This window comes from Mirounga leonina, unplaced genomic scaffold (assembly GCF_011800145.1).
Source record: "Mirounga leonina isolate KUSES-001 unplaced genomic scaffold, KU_Mleo_1.0 Mir_127, whole genome shotgun sequence".
NCBI lineage: Eukaryota > Metazoa > Chordata > Mammalia > Carnivora > Phocidae > Mirounga > Mirounga leonina.
In genome coordinates this window covers 75,915,403-75,934,206 of record NW_023270316.1, presented here as the reverse complement: position 1 = coordinate 75,934,206, position 18,804 = coordinate 75,915,403, and the positions used below count along the sequence as shown (strand labels likewise).

At 42.9% G+C, this 18,804-nt stretch overlaps 2 protein-coding genes across 3 annotated transcripts in view; both read right to left on the bottom strand.

The window, feature by feature from the left end:
- Window positions 1-18,804, bottom strand: part of SPATA13 (spermatogenesis associated 13) — a 141,542-nt gene that overhangs the window by 90,578 nt on the left and 32,160 nt on the right. The gene's annotated exons all lie outside the window — the stretch shown is intronic.
- LOC118009577 (U6 snRNA-associated Sm-like protein LSm5) lies at window positions 10,964-11,567 on the bottom strand. The gene has a single exon (XM_035003678.1). The coding sequence runs from the start codon at window positions 11,388-11,390 to the stop codon at window positions 11,202-11,204; it is 189 nt and encodes a 62-aa protein (XP_034859569.1). The 5' UTR covers window positions 11,391-11,567; the 3' UTR covers window positions 10,964-11,201.

Genomic DNA, 18,804 nt, shown 5'->3' with positions numbered 1-18,804 from the left:
ATTTGTTTCCCACATTAAAGCAGTTGCCAAAATGCCTTACACTGCCTAATTTAAATTGTCTTCTAACTGAACTGACACTTGGATATTGTTTCCCTGTCAGCCCTTCCCACCTCTTGGCAGACATCCTCCTTGCTCCATGCTGGGTAGCAATGTGGGATGACACCACCGATGAACAAAGCCAGTGGTGACCGGGCAACTACTCCTGAGCAGAGGCCCCCTGCCCGGGGGACAGCACGGCCCAGCCCGGCAGGAGCTGATCTGTGGCCACTCTGTTCGAGGAGGAGGCTATTCTGGTGAGCCCATCCTCGCGAGACATCATTCATACCTCTGGGGGATGAAGAAGTAACACTGAGGACTTCAGGATTGTGCTGGAACATAAAGAAAACTTCCTGCTGCTAATGGTGGAACCATATTCTCACACTCTCCCATGGCTTGGAAAAGCAAACTGGCCTCAACTGCAAGGAAAACCTGACAGAGGACAGAGGAGCAGAACCCTGGCAAGGAAGATTCATGGTGGAGAAAAAAGGCGTGTGTTTCAAAGGCTTTCACTGTTGCTGCCAATTTCTCTGCACATATTTGTCCTCCAAAGAGGGACTCACTGGCAACTCAGAGGGCTCCTAGTGGCTTCTTTAGAGTTTGCCATTCTTTCTCCACACAAAGATTTGTGGCCAGAAGCTTCCATGGGATCACATGACCTGCTCCCTCATCACTTGATCTATCTGTTTAGGGCACCTGCTGTGGGAAGGGCACAGCTCTGGGTGCTCACTGAAAGCAATCCTCTGCATACAGTCTCTAGTGACGACTGTGCTTCCCATCGATTCTCTGCACTGATCCACTGTGTCCTGAGGGGGCAGTGAGTGTAAGAGACAAGCCGTGCTAGACGGCCCTATCTCTCAGAATCTCGACCCTTCAAAACACCCTACCCCTACCCCAGGGATTTTCCTTTCCTTCCATTTGCAGCAGTTCTGTCTTCCCAGTCAGGTCCGTCCTGTCAGCCTGCAGGGCCTCATAGCCCATCAACTTGACCTACGCCTCCGACATTGAGCCTATGAGGAGACGCGGCCATCACTATGGCCACACCACTCTTTCCTCAGCTTCATTCACCTGACATGATGTTCCGGCTCTCACAAGCCAGACGCTTCTGGATGCCCGAAAGAATGTAAAAGGAGCAGGTATCAGACTCAGGAATACCCTGGCATCACATCCCACAGACATGGCTCCTCCAACAGAAGTAACACTGAGGACTTCAGGATTGTGCTGAAACATAAAGAAAACCTCCTGCTGCTAATGGTGGAACCATATTCTCACACTCTCCCATGGCTTGGAAAAGCAGTGAGTGTAAGAGACAAGCCGAGCTAGACTTGTCTAAGTCTAGGTCATAATGTCCTAAGATATGCCAGATGCTCCGCAGGGCCTGAAATGAAATGAATACTATAGTCTGTCTTTTGTGGAAAGTTTAAAACCAGTTTAGTTTAGGTGCTAAAAAACAAACAAACAAAAAACTAAAGGATAAGAAAGACTTAAGTATCTGGAACCTAAAACAAGGGAAGTGAAGTAGTGTGCAAGATGAGACACAGGTTACCCTCTGAGTCCAGGCAAGTAGGAAAGGAACAGATGTGCCTTCTGAGAGCCGTCACAAAGAACCAGGGCTGACCAGCCGAGACCCAGGGAGCGGCCATCTCAGTAAGTCCACACCTCAAAGAGTTACAGCGGAATGCAGGTTAGGTGAGAAAGGGCATCAGTCTAAGGCTTGGAATTCCTGGGTTTGGGTTCTTTGCCTTTTACTACCTTTGGGAACCTGGGCCAGTCACATCCCGTCCCGACCTCAGATTTCCCAGTGTGATCTTCACATTTCTTTGAGAGTATTTCATAAGGTTGTTATGAGAAGCAAATGCATTATAAGCAGAATATTCCCACTGAAATTTAACTATGCTCGTAGCATGACACCTTTCTTTGTAAAGCATACATTTTATAGTTAGAGGTTAGTATAAAAATGGCTAATAGGAAATGAAATTCCAGCTCAAAATTTCTAGATCAGAAAATGAAATACTCTGTTAGGAATTCAATGGATTTATGCCTACTATATAGGTATCTAGACTTAGGCAAAAGTAAGGGATCCCATGCAGTTCATGGGGGTGCAGAAAAGGTACACACGTGTGCAAGTCACTGCTTCGTGACCCACAGATGGAAACCCATTTTGCTCCCCATAGCCATGCTGCCAATTCAAAAGGTCACTGCCAGATGCGCATGTAAGCACCAGCCAAGGAATACCTAAATGTGGGTATTTCCCAAAGGATGGATCTGGAACCAAAATATATATTAAATTCCATTATTCCATTTTAAAATCAGCTCTAACTTTTCTCCATACACACACATAATATATGCCTTAGGACTCTCCCTTACCCTGACAGTGAGATATAAATAACAAAATGTCTCAAAATTTTGACAAGTAGTATTCTAAATGTCAATTTAGGAGTCAAGTGTTAAGAATTTAAAACACATTGCGGGAGGGGAAGAATGAAGCGGGGGAAATCGGAGGGGTAGACGAACCATGAGAGATGATGGACTCTGAAAAACAAACTGAGGGTTCTAGAGGGGAGGGGGGTGGGAGGACGGGTTGGCCTGGTGGTGGGTATTGAGGAGGGCACATTCTGCATGGAGCAGAATGCACAAACAATGAATCATGGAACACTTCATCTAAAACTAATGATGTAATGTATGGGGATTAACATAAGAATAAAAAAAAAGAATTTAAAACACATTTTCCTGTAAGATTCGCCTATTATCTACCCAATCTCCCGTAATTCATAATGTAAACAGTGTTTCCAATAGTAATATGACTGCTATATTAATAACTGAATTATAAGTATATTAAACTAAATTAATAATAGCAATTAATAAAAAGAGGAACCTGATTTTTTTGGCTTAGTGGTTCAGATGGTAGAAGTGGAAAAAGGAGAGGAAGAAGAGTTTTGCCCCCTATACGAGAAAGGCCCTTGTGATATTTGGAAATAGGAATGTTTGTCTTTGGCATCCTCTGACCTTCCTCTCTTTACACTCATCATCCTCTGTGAGCTACTCCCACCCCCACTCCCCACCCCGGGGCATGTTCCATTACATAAGAGGTTACTTCTGCCTCTTGGCCACCTTCCTCTGATTTCTCGGGCCAGGAATGTCCTTGATGCCGTGGAGTCATGAGCAAAGCCACACAGCCCAGCACACGGAAGAAAACCCGCTGTCGTGTCCTGGGCTGTAACTCGCTACCGCACTAAGGTCAGGCCCACTATGGAGTCAGCAGCCCTACACCAGCCTGCCGGTCACACTGCTTGTATTCATGGCATCTTGACATCCTGAGCTTGTCTTGTTTGACTGTTGCTTCCCCGGCGGGCAGCGATTTCAGGCTCAGGGACAAGGAGTGGGACCGCCAAGCAGTTACTTCTTAGGGAGAAGGTTTGTGAGTCGAAGCCTGCCTGTCCGCAAAACAAAGCCCGCCTTTCACTTTTTCAAGATCTGGCAAGGTAGCTCTGCAAGTGTGTGCTTCAATGTGACCAATTTAACTACATTTGAATTTCATTTCAAAACAACCCTGCTTCACAACTCCTCCGCCAAAAAACAACCTGCCGAAGTCTGCTGGTTCGTTTCTTTTCTAATTATGATTTCAGAACTATAATGATACAGCAGTCAACTCTATAGAGCCCAACAGTCTTACCTAGACCGGCTGCTCTGATGCAAGAGTCTGGCGGTTGGGCAATAGTCGGTGCCTCGGTTGCCTCTGCGGTGGTCACATACGCAGCACAGGGCCACGTGCAGGTAAGAACACCTGCAAAGTCAACTAAGTCTGTCATCACTGGAGTGAATATAAATTAGGAAGAAACACTGATGGCCTCAATGTAAATGAAGTTCCTGTGGCTTGTTTTGAAACTTTGTCTTTTAACAAGAAAGAACTGCCTTGGGCGCCTGGGTGGCTCAGTCGGTTAAGCGACCGCCTTCGGCTCAGGTCGTGATCCTGGAGTCCCGGGATCGAGTCCCGCATCGGGCTCCCTGCTCGGCGGGGGGTCTGCTTCTCCCTCTGACCCTCCCCCCTCTCATGTGCTCGCTCTCTCTCTCTCTCATTCTCTCTCTCAAATAAATAAAAATAAAAATAATCTTTAAAAAAAAAGAAAGAACTGCCTATGAGGCTTCGTTCATTCATCCATTCACTCATCTATTCATTCACACATTCATTCATCCATTCATCCGTCCATTCGGCAAATGCTCCCTTGGTTCCTCCTGTCTGGCTGGTGTTGGAAGAGACACCAGGAGGAGAGTGGTGAACAGCACACATCGTCTCGGCCACCGCAGACCTTTCTCCGGCTGAGGAAAGACACATAGTTGACCCTTAAACAGCACGTGGCTGAACAGCAAGGGTCCACTGACACATGGACTTTTTTCAGTAAATACAGTACGATACGTAAATGTATTTTCTTCTTATGATTTGCTTAATAATATGTTTTCTTTAGCTTACTTTATTGTAAGAATACAGTATATAATATATCTAACATACCACATATGTGTGAGTCAACTGTTTATGTTCTCAGTAAGTAAGGCTTCTGGTCAAGAGTAGGCTATTAGTAGTTAAGTTTGTAGGGGATCCAAGGTTATATGCAGATTTCTGACTATGTTGGGAATCGGTTGCCCCTAAACCCCATGTTGTTCAAGGGCCAACTGTATAATAAGCAATTGTGATGAACTCTGCATTGCTATAACACCTGAACTGGCCTCCTTCTGGAAGTGACATGGCACTAGGACCTGACAGATATCGAAGGTGGAGGGTACCAAGATGGCTGGAGGATGGTGGGCAGGGAGAGGCTAGGGCCTTGTAAGCCATGTTAAGGATTCAGGGTTTATTCTGAGGATCAGCAGATGACCTACACAGATCCGGAGGCATCAAGACTAGAGACCAAGGAGGCAATTACAAAGCCACCAGAGCCACCAGGGTGAGGCAGCGGTGGCCTGGACTCACACGGGCGCTGTGAGATGGGGACGGTGATGGAGACGGAATGCCATGGCCTGGGGACCAGCTGGGTGTGTGCCTTGAGGGAGAGGGAGTCAGTGTGACTCCAGGTGACAGGCTGGGACAAACAGTGGTGCCGTTTACTGAACTACCCAGACCTAGAGGGGAGCAGAACGGGAGGGAAGATAAGGACTTCCAATCAAAATATGCTGCCTTTGCATCATGCAAGTGGACGTGCCCGGGCAGCAGCTGCGGGTCACCCTGGGCCTGGAGTGGGCAGCAGGGCTGGGCTCGAGTCGCAGATCCAAGGTTATCCTGTCACTTTGGAGGAATAACATGAAAGGCGCAGGAGAAGCACCCCTAAGTGACAGCTAGAGATGAGTGGCCTAGAAGAGGGAACTGAAAAGGAAATAGCAAACAGGGTGGATTTAGTATAAAGTCTAGGTCAGAATCTAGAGCTCCAAGAACATGGATGTCGATACTGTCACCGCAGGATGAAGATCATCACTTCATTTTATCGACTAGCCCTTTGGCAAGAACTGTCTTTTCGCCTTCAATTCGCTCTTCAATAAAAACAATGATCTTTTGAAAATAAAAATTGAGTGAAGTTAAGGTCTCAGATCTCTCTCCACCTGAGACTGTCCAGCTGTCTACCCGTCCAACTGAAAGCATCACTAGGGCTTAAGAGAAAAAGAGGAGTGGGTCCTTTAAAATACTGGTGATACTACTGCGATCACTGTGCATTTTCAAGCTGAATTCCTAAAATTTGCTTGATCCTAAGCATAGTTCTTGTTCCCCTAAGCTGGGGATTAGCAACATGTCTCCCTGTATCACTGTGATAATGGGTCCACATGCGGGAACTGGCAGTTCACCAATACTGGGCAAGGCCCAGGAAGCCACATTCAACATGGGCCTGCTCTGCAGAATTACAATCTTGTCCAGGAAATAACACAAATATAATTAGAGAGCCCTATTTTCTACGAATTTTATGAAACTTAGTTAAAAAAAAAAAAAAAAAACCTATATCTAACCTTCAACAATGGAGTTGAGATGATTCATCTCAAGACTTCCATGTGACTTCAAATTGCACCAAGCACACTAATTTCTGAAGAAATTGAAGTTTTTCTTAGCTTTCTTCTTTCTCTCTACAGTTGGAAACACCCTTTTTCAGACAGCTAATTAAAACTATTTAGGTAAATGGAATTATTAGGTATTTCTTTTGGCCTATGGGTTCTGTAACAGACTTAAGACACCAGGGTTCATGGACTGAGAAAGTCTGGGAACCCTCTGACCCAGAGAGTGAAACCTATTTGCAGCTAAAGATCAATCTGGAAAGTGCTCCACACCCACACCAGGCGTTTCATGACTGAATCACTGGGAGCAGCTCATTCAGAAGCCAGTGTGAATGCCATCCTGATGGGAAGGTGAAATGGCTCTCTAAGAACTCAGGCTCTACTGATACTCCCCATCTGGAATTCTAGGGCGATTATGAAATTATGCTCTAACTCCAGTCTTCCTCAGGCACATTCTCTTTTATTCCATAGTAGAACAATCTGGAATTGGACCCAACATGCATCTAGCCAACAGGAATATGGAGCATGGGTCATTCAACCTGACTGGCAGCTGAACCTATTACAAGCAATCACTGAAATACAGTTGCTTCCTCCCCATTCTGAGAGGCCACCAGGTCCTTGATTCTAAACACAATCAGCAACTCTGGGCCTCTCTTGACATTAACCGCCTTCCTCCAGCTTGCTGACAAAGGAATTCCAGTCTCAAAATTATTGGCAGACAATAAGGAGGAGGCTTGCCACTTCCCAGCTGAAAGCTTTTCAACAACTCCCCTCAGGCAGTGCTGCTCAAACTTTTCCTCTAAATTACTCCTGATAATATCAATCAGTGAGAGAGAAAGTCTGTATGCCAGGTATTCTCAATGCTCATAACCACCCTCTACTACCTCACCCATTTCACAGATGCAAATCTGAGGCTGGGCCCTAAGATCACAGAGGAGAAAGGGATGGAGCCCTGAACTCACTGCAATTGCCTCTCCCTGGGGACCAAGGAGAGCCAGTTCACACCTTGGGGAAGGCTGAGGGAAGCAGGTTACTGAATGCAGAAAATTCAAGTTCCATGATTTATCTTTACAAGTCATGCAAATTTTTCATTCCCTTCAGAAAGTTTATTTTTATAAAAAACAATGCTTTCCACCTTATAACCATTAAGGATGAATTTCATCCAAAATACAGAAAAATAGCAAGTGTTAGTGAGGATGTGGAGACATTAGAACCACTGTTGCCTGTTGTGGGAATGGAAAATGGTACAGCTGCTATGGAAAACAGTCTGGAGGTTCCTCAAGAAGTTAAACATAGCATTACCACAGGATCCAGGAATTCCACTTCTGGGGATACACCCAAAAGAACTGAAAGCAGGGTCTTGAAGAGGTATTTGTACACCCATGTACACAGCATCATTATCACAGTAGCCAAAAGGTGGAAGCAGCCCAAAGACCATCTGCAGATGAATGGATACACAACATGTAGTATTATCTGTATAATAGACTATCATTCAGCCTTAAAAAAGGAGATTCTGCACTATGCTTCAACATGGATGAACCTTGAGGGCATTATGCGAAGTGAAAAGGGCCAGGCAGGAAAGGTCAAATACTTTGATTCCAATCACACTGAGGTACTTAGAGTAGCCAAACTGATAGAGACAGAGAATAGAATGGTGGTTGCCAGGGACTTGGGGGATAGAGAAGGAATGGGGAGTTGGTGTTTACAGGGTAGAGAGTCTGAATTTGGGAAGATGGAAAGGTTCTGGAGATGGATGGTGGTGATGATTGCACAACAATGTCAATATTGTGCACTTAGTGCCACTGAACTGTACAGCTAAAAATGGTTAAAATGCGAAGTTTTATAATACATGCATTTTTCTACATTTAAAAAATGCTCTGGCTTAAAAAAAAAGGCAAAAAACAAAACAAAACAAAAAAACCAGTTTCAAATTTACCCATTAAATGAATTAAAATTTTCCAAGATATACTTGATTCAGAAAAATTCATGACTATCCTATACAGTTTCAAATATCCCTGCGCACAAAGCTTCCTCAGACTTTTCACCTGCACAGTGGGAATAACAGGACCAGAGACCTTAAAGGACCGTGGCAAGGATTAAATAATATTATTCGTGCAACAGTGTCTGAGACATAACAAGTGCTCCGGTCAGCCCCTGGCTGTTATCCCTCTGTGACCTTCCTCCTGCCACTGTCACCCATGAGATTCAGCTCAGGAGTGAAATTTCCCTGATGGCGTCTTGAAAGCAACAGGTCCTGTGCTAAACCACAATGCCGTGGCAGACCGCACCTAACACACACCATTTTTAAGTTAGGTTTGTGCATGACTGACATACCCCCCAGCGGACACAAGCCCCTTAAGGACAGGGCCTGTCATAGTCATCCCTAGCCACAGCACGTACATAGGACAGTACTTGGCACCTAATAGCAGCTCAATAAATATTTGATGAAACATTCAGAGTCTCTTTGTAAACATTAGGTCTGGATGCCTACAAGGGAAACGTCTCCATCTGTGAGAGAGACTACCAAATTCTTCCCATGAATTACCTGTACATTGTAATATCAAAAAAAAGAGACAAAGAGAGGCTTTCCGGCTGCTTTTCCTATAGATATACCCCGGGAAAGAGAAATAAGTCTGAGAATTGGAGGGCCCACTGAACTGAAGCCACAGAAATCACCCTATCCCAATTCTTGCCTTCAGGAATCAGCCATGAAATGAAGGGAAAGCCCTACATTACTGGAGTCCTGCCCTCCCAACATGCATGTGGGACTGTCCATCTACACGTAACATCCAGAGACCCGCGTACCACATCGAATCCTCAGTAGTGATGTTTCAGGAAACAAGTGACGGGCCAGAGGAGTTCCGTCCCTTTTCTTGAGTTGACACCTGACTCACTAGACAGGTACCAAAACAGACTTTATGAAATGAAGGCTTCTTTGTGTGGAATTTAGAGAAGAGACATAGAAAAAGTTGAAGGGCTATATTATCAGTATTTTTACCTTTTCTATTAAGTGATGATTATCCAGGCACCCATTTTTATCCTCCATGGAATGGTCCTTTGCCCTTTTTTGGGGGGGTGGGGGGGTGGGAAGGGCATGGCACTTGGGAAAGTGGCAACTCCAAATATCTGTTCCTGAGAAACCTTGACATAATAAAAATCACTGCATAATTCTTAGAGCTATTTATTACATCCTGAGTTAGGGCTTACTATTTCCTTATCAACACCACCACACTGGACAAACACGTGAAATGCTTCAGCATTATGCTCTTCTTTAGTTCACAAAGTAAGTGGTTGTTCGTAACATTATTCTGGTCTCTCGTGAGTGCTTTGCTACCTTTGCTGAAGTTTTCTTATCCTAAAAAATAGGAAATGTAAAAAGAGAAGAACAAAAGAAAAAAAAAAAAAACCTGCCTAATGAGAGAGTTGTCACTGTCTTCTACCTACATCTTCTCAATAGGAATATTGGACCTATTATCTATTATTTTCCAAGATTCTTCCTCCTACTCCCTTCAGGTATTAAATCTCAATTTTAATTTTCTTCTCCAATCTGCACACACACAAAAAAAGTCACAGGAGCATTCCAATACTGTACCCCAAAGAAAGGTAAAGTTAAAAAATAGGAACTTAGGTCTTTGACCAGGGCCAGTACTGGGTTCCAGGGATTGTGCTGGCAGGATGCCCTGCCCAGCTATGGTGCAGATGAGAAAGTGCTCAAGCAGACATTTGTCCCCAGGCTAGTCTCAAGAATGTGCTGTTCGCTGTGGGACCAAATGCCCTTTATGGTCACGGGCAAAATATTTACAGCCGCCCATTTAGTGTAGCTGTACAGCTTTACAATCAAAAGAGGGCTTGGGGGCCCAGTCACAGGAAGATCAGACTCTTCTGCACAATGAGATCATTAATGTCCTTCTGATTTAATCCTAGAAGAATTAAAGAACAAGCTCACCACCACACAACAAAATAATATCTGTACCCATTATCTTTTAAAAGCAAGAATAAATTCAGATGTACGGAAGACATGAGTCATGTATTGCAAAGTCACTTATTTTACTTGTGTAAAAATAAATATTGCTACAACGTGGATAAACCTCAAAAGCTAAGTAAAACCTTACAGGGCTAAGAAGAAGACAGACACAAGGCCCACATACTGTTTGGTTCTAGCAACATACTGAGATGCCCAGAGAGCAAATCTATAGAGACAGAAAGCTGATTAGTGGTTGCCAGGGGCCAGGGGAGGAAACAAGTGTCGCCTACAAACGGCCATGTGGTTTCTTTTGGGGATGGTGGAAACATTTCAAAATTAGATTGTTGCGATGGCTGTTCACAGCTCTGTAAATCTACTAAAAATTACTGAATTGTAAAATTAAAATGAGTTAACTAAAAATACCAATAAAGCTGTTAAACATACAAAATAAAAAACAGGAATCATAATTGCCTTACGATTAACCTAATAAACATTTGAGGAGGATTTAGACAACAGGTCACAAAATTCATGGTAAAGCATGTATTTACTGCAAGCATCCAGGTCATGAATTTCAGTCAAGAGCCACAATATATTTCCCAAATCCCCACCTCAGAGAAGTCGGTAACATGCCTCCCCATTTTTCCATCCTCCTCACCCACAACCTCAGAAAAGGTCTTCCTTCTTGATGGTTTTTCTGTCACTCTTTTTAAGGGACTTTAAAACAAACATCTTGACTTCTTAGTATTTGCCCGTTTGGACTTGAGCTTTTCTCCAGGGCTCAGCCCTCAATTACACAGGAGAGGAAACCTGGTTCCATGAGAGCCCCAGAGAGAAGGCTTCCCACAACAGAACAATCAGGAGCTCTCTAAAAAAAATTATCTTCTGGGATATACCCCGGCTGCAATCCAAAAGGCAGAGAGGTTTCTCTCTCTCTTTTTTTTTTAACCAAAAACACTTTAATTTTAGTCTTCAAAGAACAAAGTGTTCTTCTTTTTCCAAGATAATAATGATTAACTTACAAAAATGGGCATTTACTAAAAATGCATCTTCAAAACATTTCCCTTTAACGGGAAACTTGGCTTTACAGAATCCAAACATTAAAAGGTTAAAAAAAAAAATTTCTATCTTGTTGTCATTATAAGACAAAACAGAGGAAGTCAAGGAAATCCATTCATACTTCAGGACCTTCTCCTCCAGGAACCAGCACTGTTACATTATTTCCACTGAGCAAAATTTGATCTAATTCAGGGATCCTCCTTCTTTCTGGCGTGATTTCAAATTCTGTGACATCCTCCAGTACCACACTGACAAAGTCATCAAATCCCAGAAGTGTTCCAACAATTTCTTGATCCCCCTTCATCACGATGTGAAGTCTTGGTCCTACACACCCGCGCACAAGCTCCAGAGGCAGCAGCGCGGACAGGTCGGCGGCAGCGCAGCCGCCAGCGCTACGCCGGAAGTGGGTGCAGACGTTTCCCACGGAGAAGCCGCGCCCCCGGGCCTGGCGAGTTCTCCACGCCCAACCCCTGGGGTCAGATTCAGAACAGAGTGCGAGTTACCTCAGCGTGAGGAACAGGCGGGTGGCAGCTACCAACCGGGCTCCAGGCGCCATGACAGGCTCTGTGTAGTGAGTGCGGCCCCATAAACGTGATCGCTGCTGTTCTGCCGTTTCGAGTAGATGATGCCGTCCGGCCAGCTGAGCAGATACATTCGTGCATGTTTGCGGCTGTCTGTCCTTCCTTAATAGCCCCACAGGCAAACTGGTTATTCCCTGTCAAACGAGTCCCATAAACTGAGCAGCAGGGGCCCTGGCTCCCACCACCAGCCCCTCCGGAAAATTCCTCCATTCTCTCAGCCTGGCGCGGCTCCTCCACCTCCAGCTACGCTTTTTGCTGCTCTTGGTTCTGTTTTACACGTTTTAATTAATTAATTAAAGTAATACATAGGCTCGCGGCTCTATCCAGTCTTTCTCATTCAAAGCTGCTTTCTCACCTCACGGCCACCCTTCTCTTTCCTCCTCGTGCGCGTCCTCCCCTCAGGGGACCGCTTAGGTCCGACTTTAAAATGCCGCCCAAATTAATTTTCCTGTTCCTGGCAGTCAGGTTTCTTCACAGATGGGATTTTTGACTGTTGGAAATGATCGAGACTTTTGTTCAATGTCTCATTTTACAAATGAGGGCCTGAGGAGCTTTATTCATGATTGCCCAAACTGGGAAACAACCACGACGTCCTTCAAGAGGCGAGGGGATAAATAACTGTACCACAGCCAGACAATGGGATATCACTGCAGTCAGTGGTTTTTACTGCCATAAAAAGGAGTGAGCTATTCAGCCATGAAAAACAGAGAAACCTTAAAAGCAGCCAATCTGAAGAGGCCACATTCTGTATGATTACAATTATATGACACTCTGGAAAAAAGCAGAACTATGGAGACAGTAAAAAGATCAGTGGGTGCCGGGGGTTAAGGGGGAAGGACGTATGAATAGGAGGAGCACAGAGAATGTTTCCGGCAGTGAAACTACTCTGTATGATATTATAATGGTGGATACGCATCATTATACATTAGTCAAAACCCACAGACTGCACAACACCAAGGTGAACCCTAACATAAACTATGGACTTTAGTTAGTAATAACAGATTTAATAACCTTGGCTCATTGTGCCACACTGATGTAAAATGTTAATAATGGGAAACTGCGTGCAGGGGATAGGGGTATTTGGAAACGCTGTACTTCCCAATCAATATTTCTGTAAACTTAAAGATCTAAAAAATAAAGTATATTAATTCAAAACATAAATAAAGAGCCGCTGATGGGAATGGGACGGTCAGGCCAGTGACGCACACCTTCTACTACTTGAGAGCTTTGAACACAGCACAGAGGGTCCTTGCCCACCTAGAGAAGTGCCCAGAAACCACCTCTTAGGTTAACAATTATGCTAACCTGACTAAGGTAAAGGGAGAACCACGACCATAACAACATCAAGATTCAAAAATACCTCCAATCAAAATCCAGGCTCTATATGTGCATAACGGTTGACCAGCTGACTTTAAAATCCACGTGACAGAACAAGGGCTTGGGATGGCCTACAATACTCCTGGGGGCCTGGGGGCAGGGGACAAGGAGGTGAGACATGCCCTGCCAACGTCAGGAGCCTCAATTTTAAAGCAAGATTAAAGTTCGATTATTACATGAAGTTGAGCATTTCAATTGAAGGAATGAGTAGAGTACTGTGTTTGGCTTTTTTTTCCAACTTGAAATGAGATTCTTATGACCCCAAAATGACCAGAAAAGTCATGGGTACTGCTTGAGTCTCCATGGAGGGCGTGGCAAGAACTAATCACAGAGCTAACTTAAAGGGACAACAGGGAACAAAAAAATAAAGTTGTTTCACGGCCACATCTCATATGTTATGCTTATTCAACCAGACAGTTATATGAAAATATGTTGTTTAGGAATATATTTATATGTGGAAAACCAGTAAGACAAAGTTAACAAGTGCTAATCCCAAAATTCAGAATAATGGTTACTGCTTGGTAGGGGTTGCAGGGCGAGGACAAGGAGAAAATATTTACAGATGTTGATGGCATTTTATATTTCAGGTTGGGTAATGCATACGTGTTGTTAATCTTTGAATTCACACATATGTTACAAATATTCCTTGTATAAGTTAAATATTTAATAAATAGGTTTTTAAAAAGACAGACAAGATCTAAAACTAATGATGTAATGTATGGTGATTAACATAACAATAAAAATTTAAAAAAAAAAGACAGACAAGGGTTAAAAGAATGGGTCAGAAAATACTAATACAAATAACATACCACATAATAAAGCTAAGTAGGTGTGCCAATCATTTGGCATCGGATAGACCTATACTGAAATTCCGTTGTTTTTTTTTTTTTTTTTAAAGATTTTATTTGACAGAGAGAGACACAGCGAGAGAGGAAACACAAGCAGGGGGAGTGGGAGAAGGAGAAGCCGGCTTCCCGCTGAGCAGGGAGCCCGATGTGGGACTCGATCCCAGGACCCTGGGACCATGACCTGAGCTGAAGGCAGACACTTAACAACTGAGCCACCCAGGCGCCCTATGCTAAAATTTCTAACACACCACTCAGCAGCCATATAACCTTGAACAAGTTACATAACTATTTTGTTATTTTTTAAAGTTTTTTGGTTTTTTTTTTTAATTTATTTGAGAGAGAGAGCACAAGCAGGGAGGAGAGGGAGAAGCAGGCTCCTCATTGAGCAAGGAGCCGGACGGGGGGCTTGATCCCAGGACTCTGGGATCATGACCTCAGCAGAAGGCAGACGCTTAACCCATTGAGCCACCCAGGCGCCCCTTACATAATTCTTTTGAGTTTCAGTTCCTCCATCTGAAAAAAGGAGTAAGAGTATTATTCAAGTTGTAGTTGGGTTAAATAGGATAATGCCTGTTGAGCTCAGCAGGAGTCTGGCAAAGAGGGTAAAAACAGCTCCCATTTGTTGATCATTGACCACGTGCCAAGAGCCACGGGAAGTATCTTACAGGCACAATCACAATGAACCATCTCAAGGTCAATAAGCAACGGAGATAGGATTTGAACCTATAGGGTCTCTGATTCCAGAGCTAGGTTCTTAACCACCAATAACTCTGATGAAAGTTATATGTCATTAATGGTGCTGTTTATTATGAGGTTTTAAAAATTAGGTTAAAGTTAAAAATTATTTCCACATGGCTAAGATGGGACTACTTGACACAAAAGCAATTTAGTTCAAAAAGAACCCAAAGATATAATGAACCAGAGAGCTGATGTGACTGGACAATGTCACCCAGCTATCAGAAATTCCAATACATTCCTGGTCCACACAAATGATAGATCTTTTGATCGGAGCAGTCTTTTCATCCCTCCCCTAAACCCATACACTGGCCTGTTAATTTGGAGTAATATATCCAGTTCCAAGTACCACATCTTAAAAGAAACAGAGAAACTTCAAATCTGTTTGGACAGCTGTCTGCCACCCATTACCTTCCACAAACAGTAGAGGGATTCTGGGATTCTGAGCTTTAAAAAGACAACTATTAGGGAAGATATCACAATGGTTTTCCTATGTAAGAGGGAATAGAGATTTATTTGGATATGTACCCTTGGGTAGAATCAGTGCACAGAATGAGGTTGCTTTCATTCTGGGACAGAGAATTCATGAACAATCAAGGAAACAGAACATGCCATTTAGGGAGGTTCATGCTTTCCACCAAAGGTGGGCTTAGTAGCTGGGACCACAGACCACAAACAGTGTGGGGCTGGATTCATGACCTCTGAGGTGTCCTCCACCTTTATGGTTTTCTGATCCTGCAATATATAATACAGATCCTAAAAATCCAATCCTTACATAAACAGCAGACAAATCCTGTAGGAAGGGACACCACCCATCTTGGATGCCTTCTGGTTCTCACCTGGGAACCTTCTAACTTTGCCGAGCTAGTTAGTTTCCAGGTCCTAAAGATCACATGTGAGACAGGCTCACACAGTACCTGGGCTTTGTAAAACAAGGACAAAGAGAAGAGACTATAAAACAAAGCCCACCTACTTACCTGAATAAGGCTCTGTCCAGTTTTAAGTTCCAAACAACAGTTATTTAGGAAACTGATGTAGACTGCCACAAGAATGAGAGAGAGGGGTACTCCTACATTAATCCCAAACCAAACTTAATAACTCAGTGAGAGAATACTGTGGGTTTTGTAACCAGAGTCTAAAGGATTTAGTGGCAAAGCATTTCAGAGACCTCTAGACTTTTTTCTCTTGTTCCTGGAACATACAGCAAAGCAATTTGTATCTGAAATAGGCTTGCTGCTTTATTACAAAGTGACTTTCCATAAGTCTATATGGGAGTTGAAGGGGCGGGGGAGAGGCTGTGAAGACCTGACATTTAAGTACAGTCAGTTTAGAAACAAAATGAGAAAACAAGAGAGGAAAAATGGGAAGGTTAGTTGTTGGAAGAGCAATGGTTCTGTTTTAGAGAAACCAAACATATAGGGGCTCCTAGGTGGTTCAGTGGGTTGAGAGTCCAACTCTCGGTTTTGGCTCAGGTCATGATCTCAGGGTTATGAGACTGAGCCCCGTGTCAGGCTCCACACTCAGCAGGGAATTGGCTTGAGACTTTCTCTCCCTCTCCCTCTGCCCCTCCCCCTGCTCATGCTCACTTGCTCTCTCTCAAATAAATAAATAAAATCTTCAAAAAGAAAAAGAAACCAAACATGTTAGTGCAGGATTTCAGCCCAGGACAAAAATCTGCTTCCAGAAGACTCCATGCACATTGAGAGACATAGGGAACTCAATGGACAGTCCCATACATCCTAGTAATTTGGGTGGTATTAATGGCCCTCTCTAATCTCTAATTACCCAGAAATGAAAATAAGGTAAAGGATAGCCACCTTTTAGGATCCCACCATAGCAGGTCTAACAGGTCCACCCAAGATTCTTCCATTCTCTAGAAGAATGGACCTTATTCTGACTTGCTGTTTAGCACTGATTAGGTAAGTTACAGGTTAATTTGTAGATTATTTTTGTCCAGCAGCGATGCAAATAATTTCTGCCTTGCAGAGAACATACTGCAAAGGTTACTGCCCTGTAGGACTTTAACTAGCTTTGTCTCTAACTTAGCAAACATTTCAGCAGCCCTTTCCTGACAGACTATATAAAGCTCTGCTCCTCTTGAAAACTGTTTGATATACTTAATCTATATTTAATCACCATTTTGCCACTTACTCTTTCCATCTTTATCATTTCTGTTTTGTCTAAGTCACAATTTTTGTCACTATTATCATACATTTAACTACTTTATCATATGAATGTTAATTAATGTAGCTGATATGGGGGTTTCAGAGAGTAGAATGAAAGACTTTCCTTGAAACAGGAGTCTTTTCTAAAGACTGAAAAATTAACAAAAATTAAAACAAATAAAGTTTTATCACAAAGTTAAGATTTCCAAATAACTTAGTCCTACTTTTCCAATATATCTGATCACTACTCACCCACACCTGGCAGCTGGTTGCTCATTTCACACTCAACTCCTTCTTCTGTTCAATCCAACATTCTAGTCTAATTTAGAAAGCATGCCTATTATTGTCTCTTGAAATATACTACTCCCTACTAACCTGACAATTTCTTCAGAAAGTAAATGATATTTAATGAACATTAGGTACCAGACATTGTAATAGACTGTTCATGTATATGAACAAACAGGCAAAGAAGAAACCAGAATTATTTCTAAAATGAACTGCAATCTTTACTTGACTAAGAACATCATAACCCATAGTGATGATTCTTAAAGTCTCCTCTATTTTTCTATCATCTGAGTGCTTTCTATCTTTTCTACCTCTCTTCTTTTTCTGTAGGCTATTAGTATAGATACTATATTACGATATATTACATAGACCTACTTAGCTTCCATGGTTCTTAATCATGTTCTCTTTGCTCTACTCATTCTCCAGATTCTATATCAAATGCCCAAACCAGTAAAAAGATCTCGAACAGTCTCATTACTCTTGTCTCTGCTCTACCTGCAATTCCAGTTACCTTCATTTCATATGTGAGTATGGTGAGTCCTAGAGACTTACAGAGAGGCCCAAAGCCACACAGTAGAAGGACTGAGGTGATGAACCCTGATGAAATAACAAAATCTGACCTCTTCTCTACCACACTCCCTTGCCTCTCAAAACTGACCTAGTTCTAGAAATTTCCAACAAGAACTTAAAAATGCATGATCCCTTGGGGGAAACAAAGTGATGCCTGGAAAGGGTAAGTCATTTGACCAAAGTCATAAGGCAAGTTTAAGCACAGGGATGTAAGCTCAGGTCCTTCCAGCTGTAAACTGTCATCTTCAGCAATTGATTCACACATATTTAAGCACCCTGCCCCAAAATCTCTTTCCATAGCATCCTCACCTCTTTTTTCATTTTATGTTGCCTTTTTCGTTTTATGTTGACTTGCACTTGATTTCTTGGATCACATCTTGGTACTGTTTCCTCAAGGACCTTCCAGGATCTTAAAGCGAATGGGTAACATCGTTTATATTTTTTACGGCCCCAGAGCAGGGACGAATCAACATTTATGAAATGAATGGATGACATGAAAAGGACAATTAAAAAATTTGTTCTACATAAATTGGAAGTTGTTTTAGTATGCTGGGGAAAGGGGCAGCTATTTTCATTTGATGTTATGTAATTTAAGACTTTATTTTATATTTCAATGAGTATTAGTTATCGATTATGTAAATATTATGAAACAGAATATAAATTCACGTAAAGGTTAAAGATTGTCTCAGAACACTTCAAAGTAATGTTCGCTTGCAACAGGCTTCTTTGTGTGAAGCCTTCGATCCTTTGGGAGTATGCCTTCAATCTCACTGTCATTACAAGGGCTTCTTTGAAAACACCAGAGAAGTACTCACCATGACCACTCCTCGCCACATTCGAGTAATATAGGAAACTCTTAGAATTTACCCCAGGCCCCTGGAGAGGGTTTTAAAACTCTGCATTAAGTGCCCCGTCACTTCTGTTGAATTTCTTGGCACCAAACAAACTCAAACACAAAGGCACTAAAATTAAGTTTCAGTTTTCCCTATATGGCAGTCATCCAGATAATATGGAACATGCTTAGTTTTCACTGTTTTCATAAAGGAAAACCCCAAATTTACAAATTAGCATAGTACCCAAGAATATATCCCCAGTCCTACGGGGAGCGCTTGTCACTAACCCAAAACTTCACTGAAGTTGATACATTCAGCCTTTCA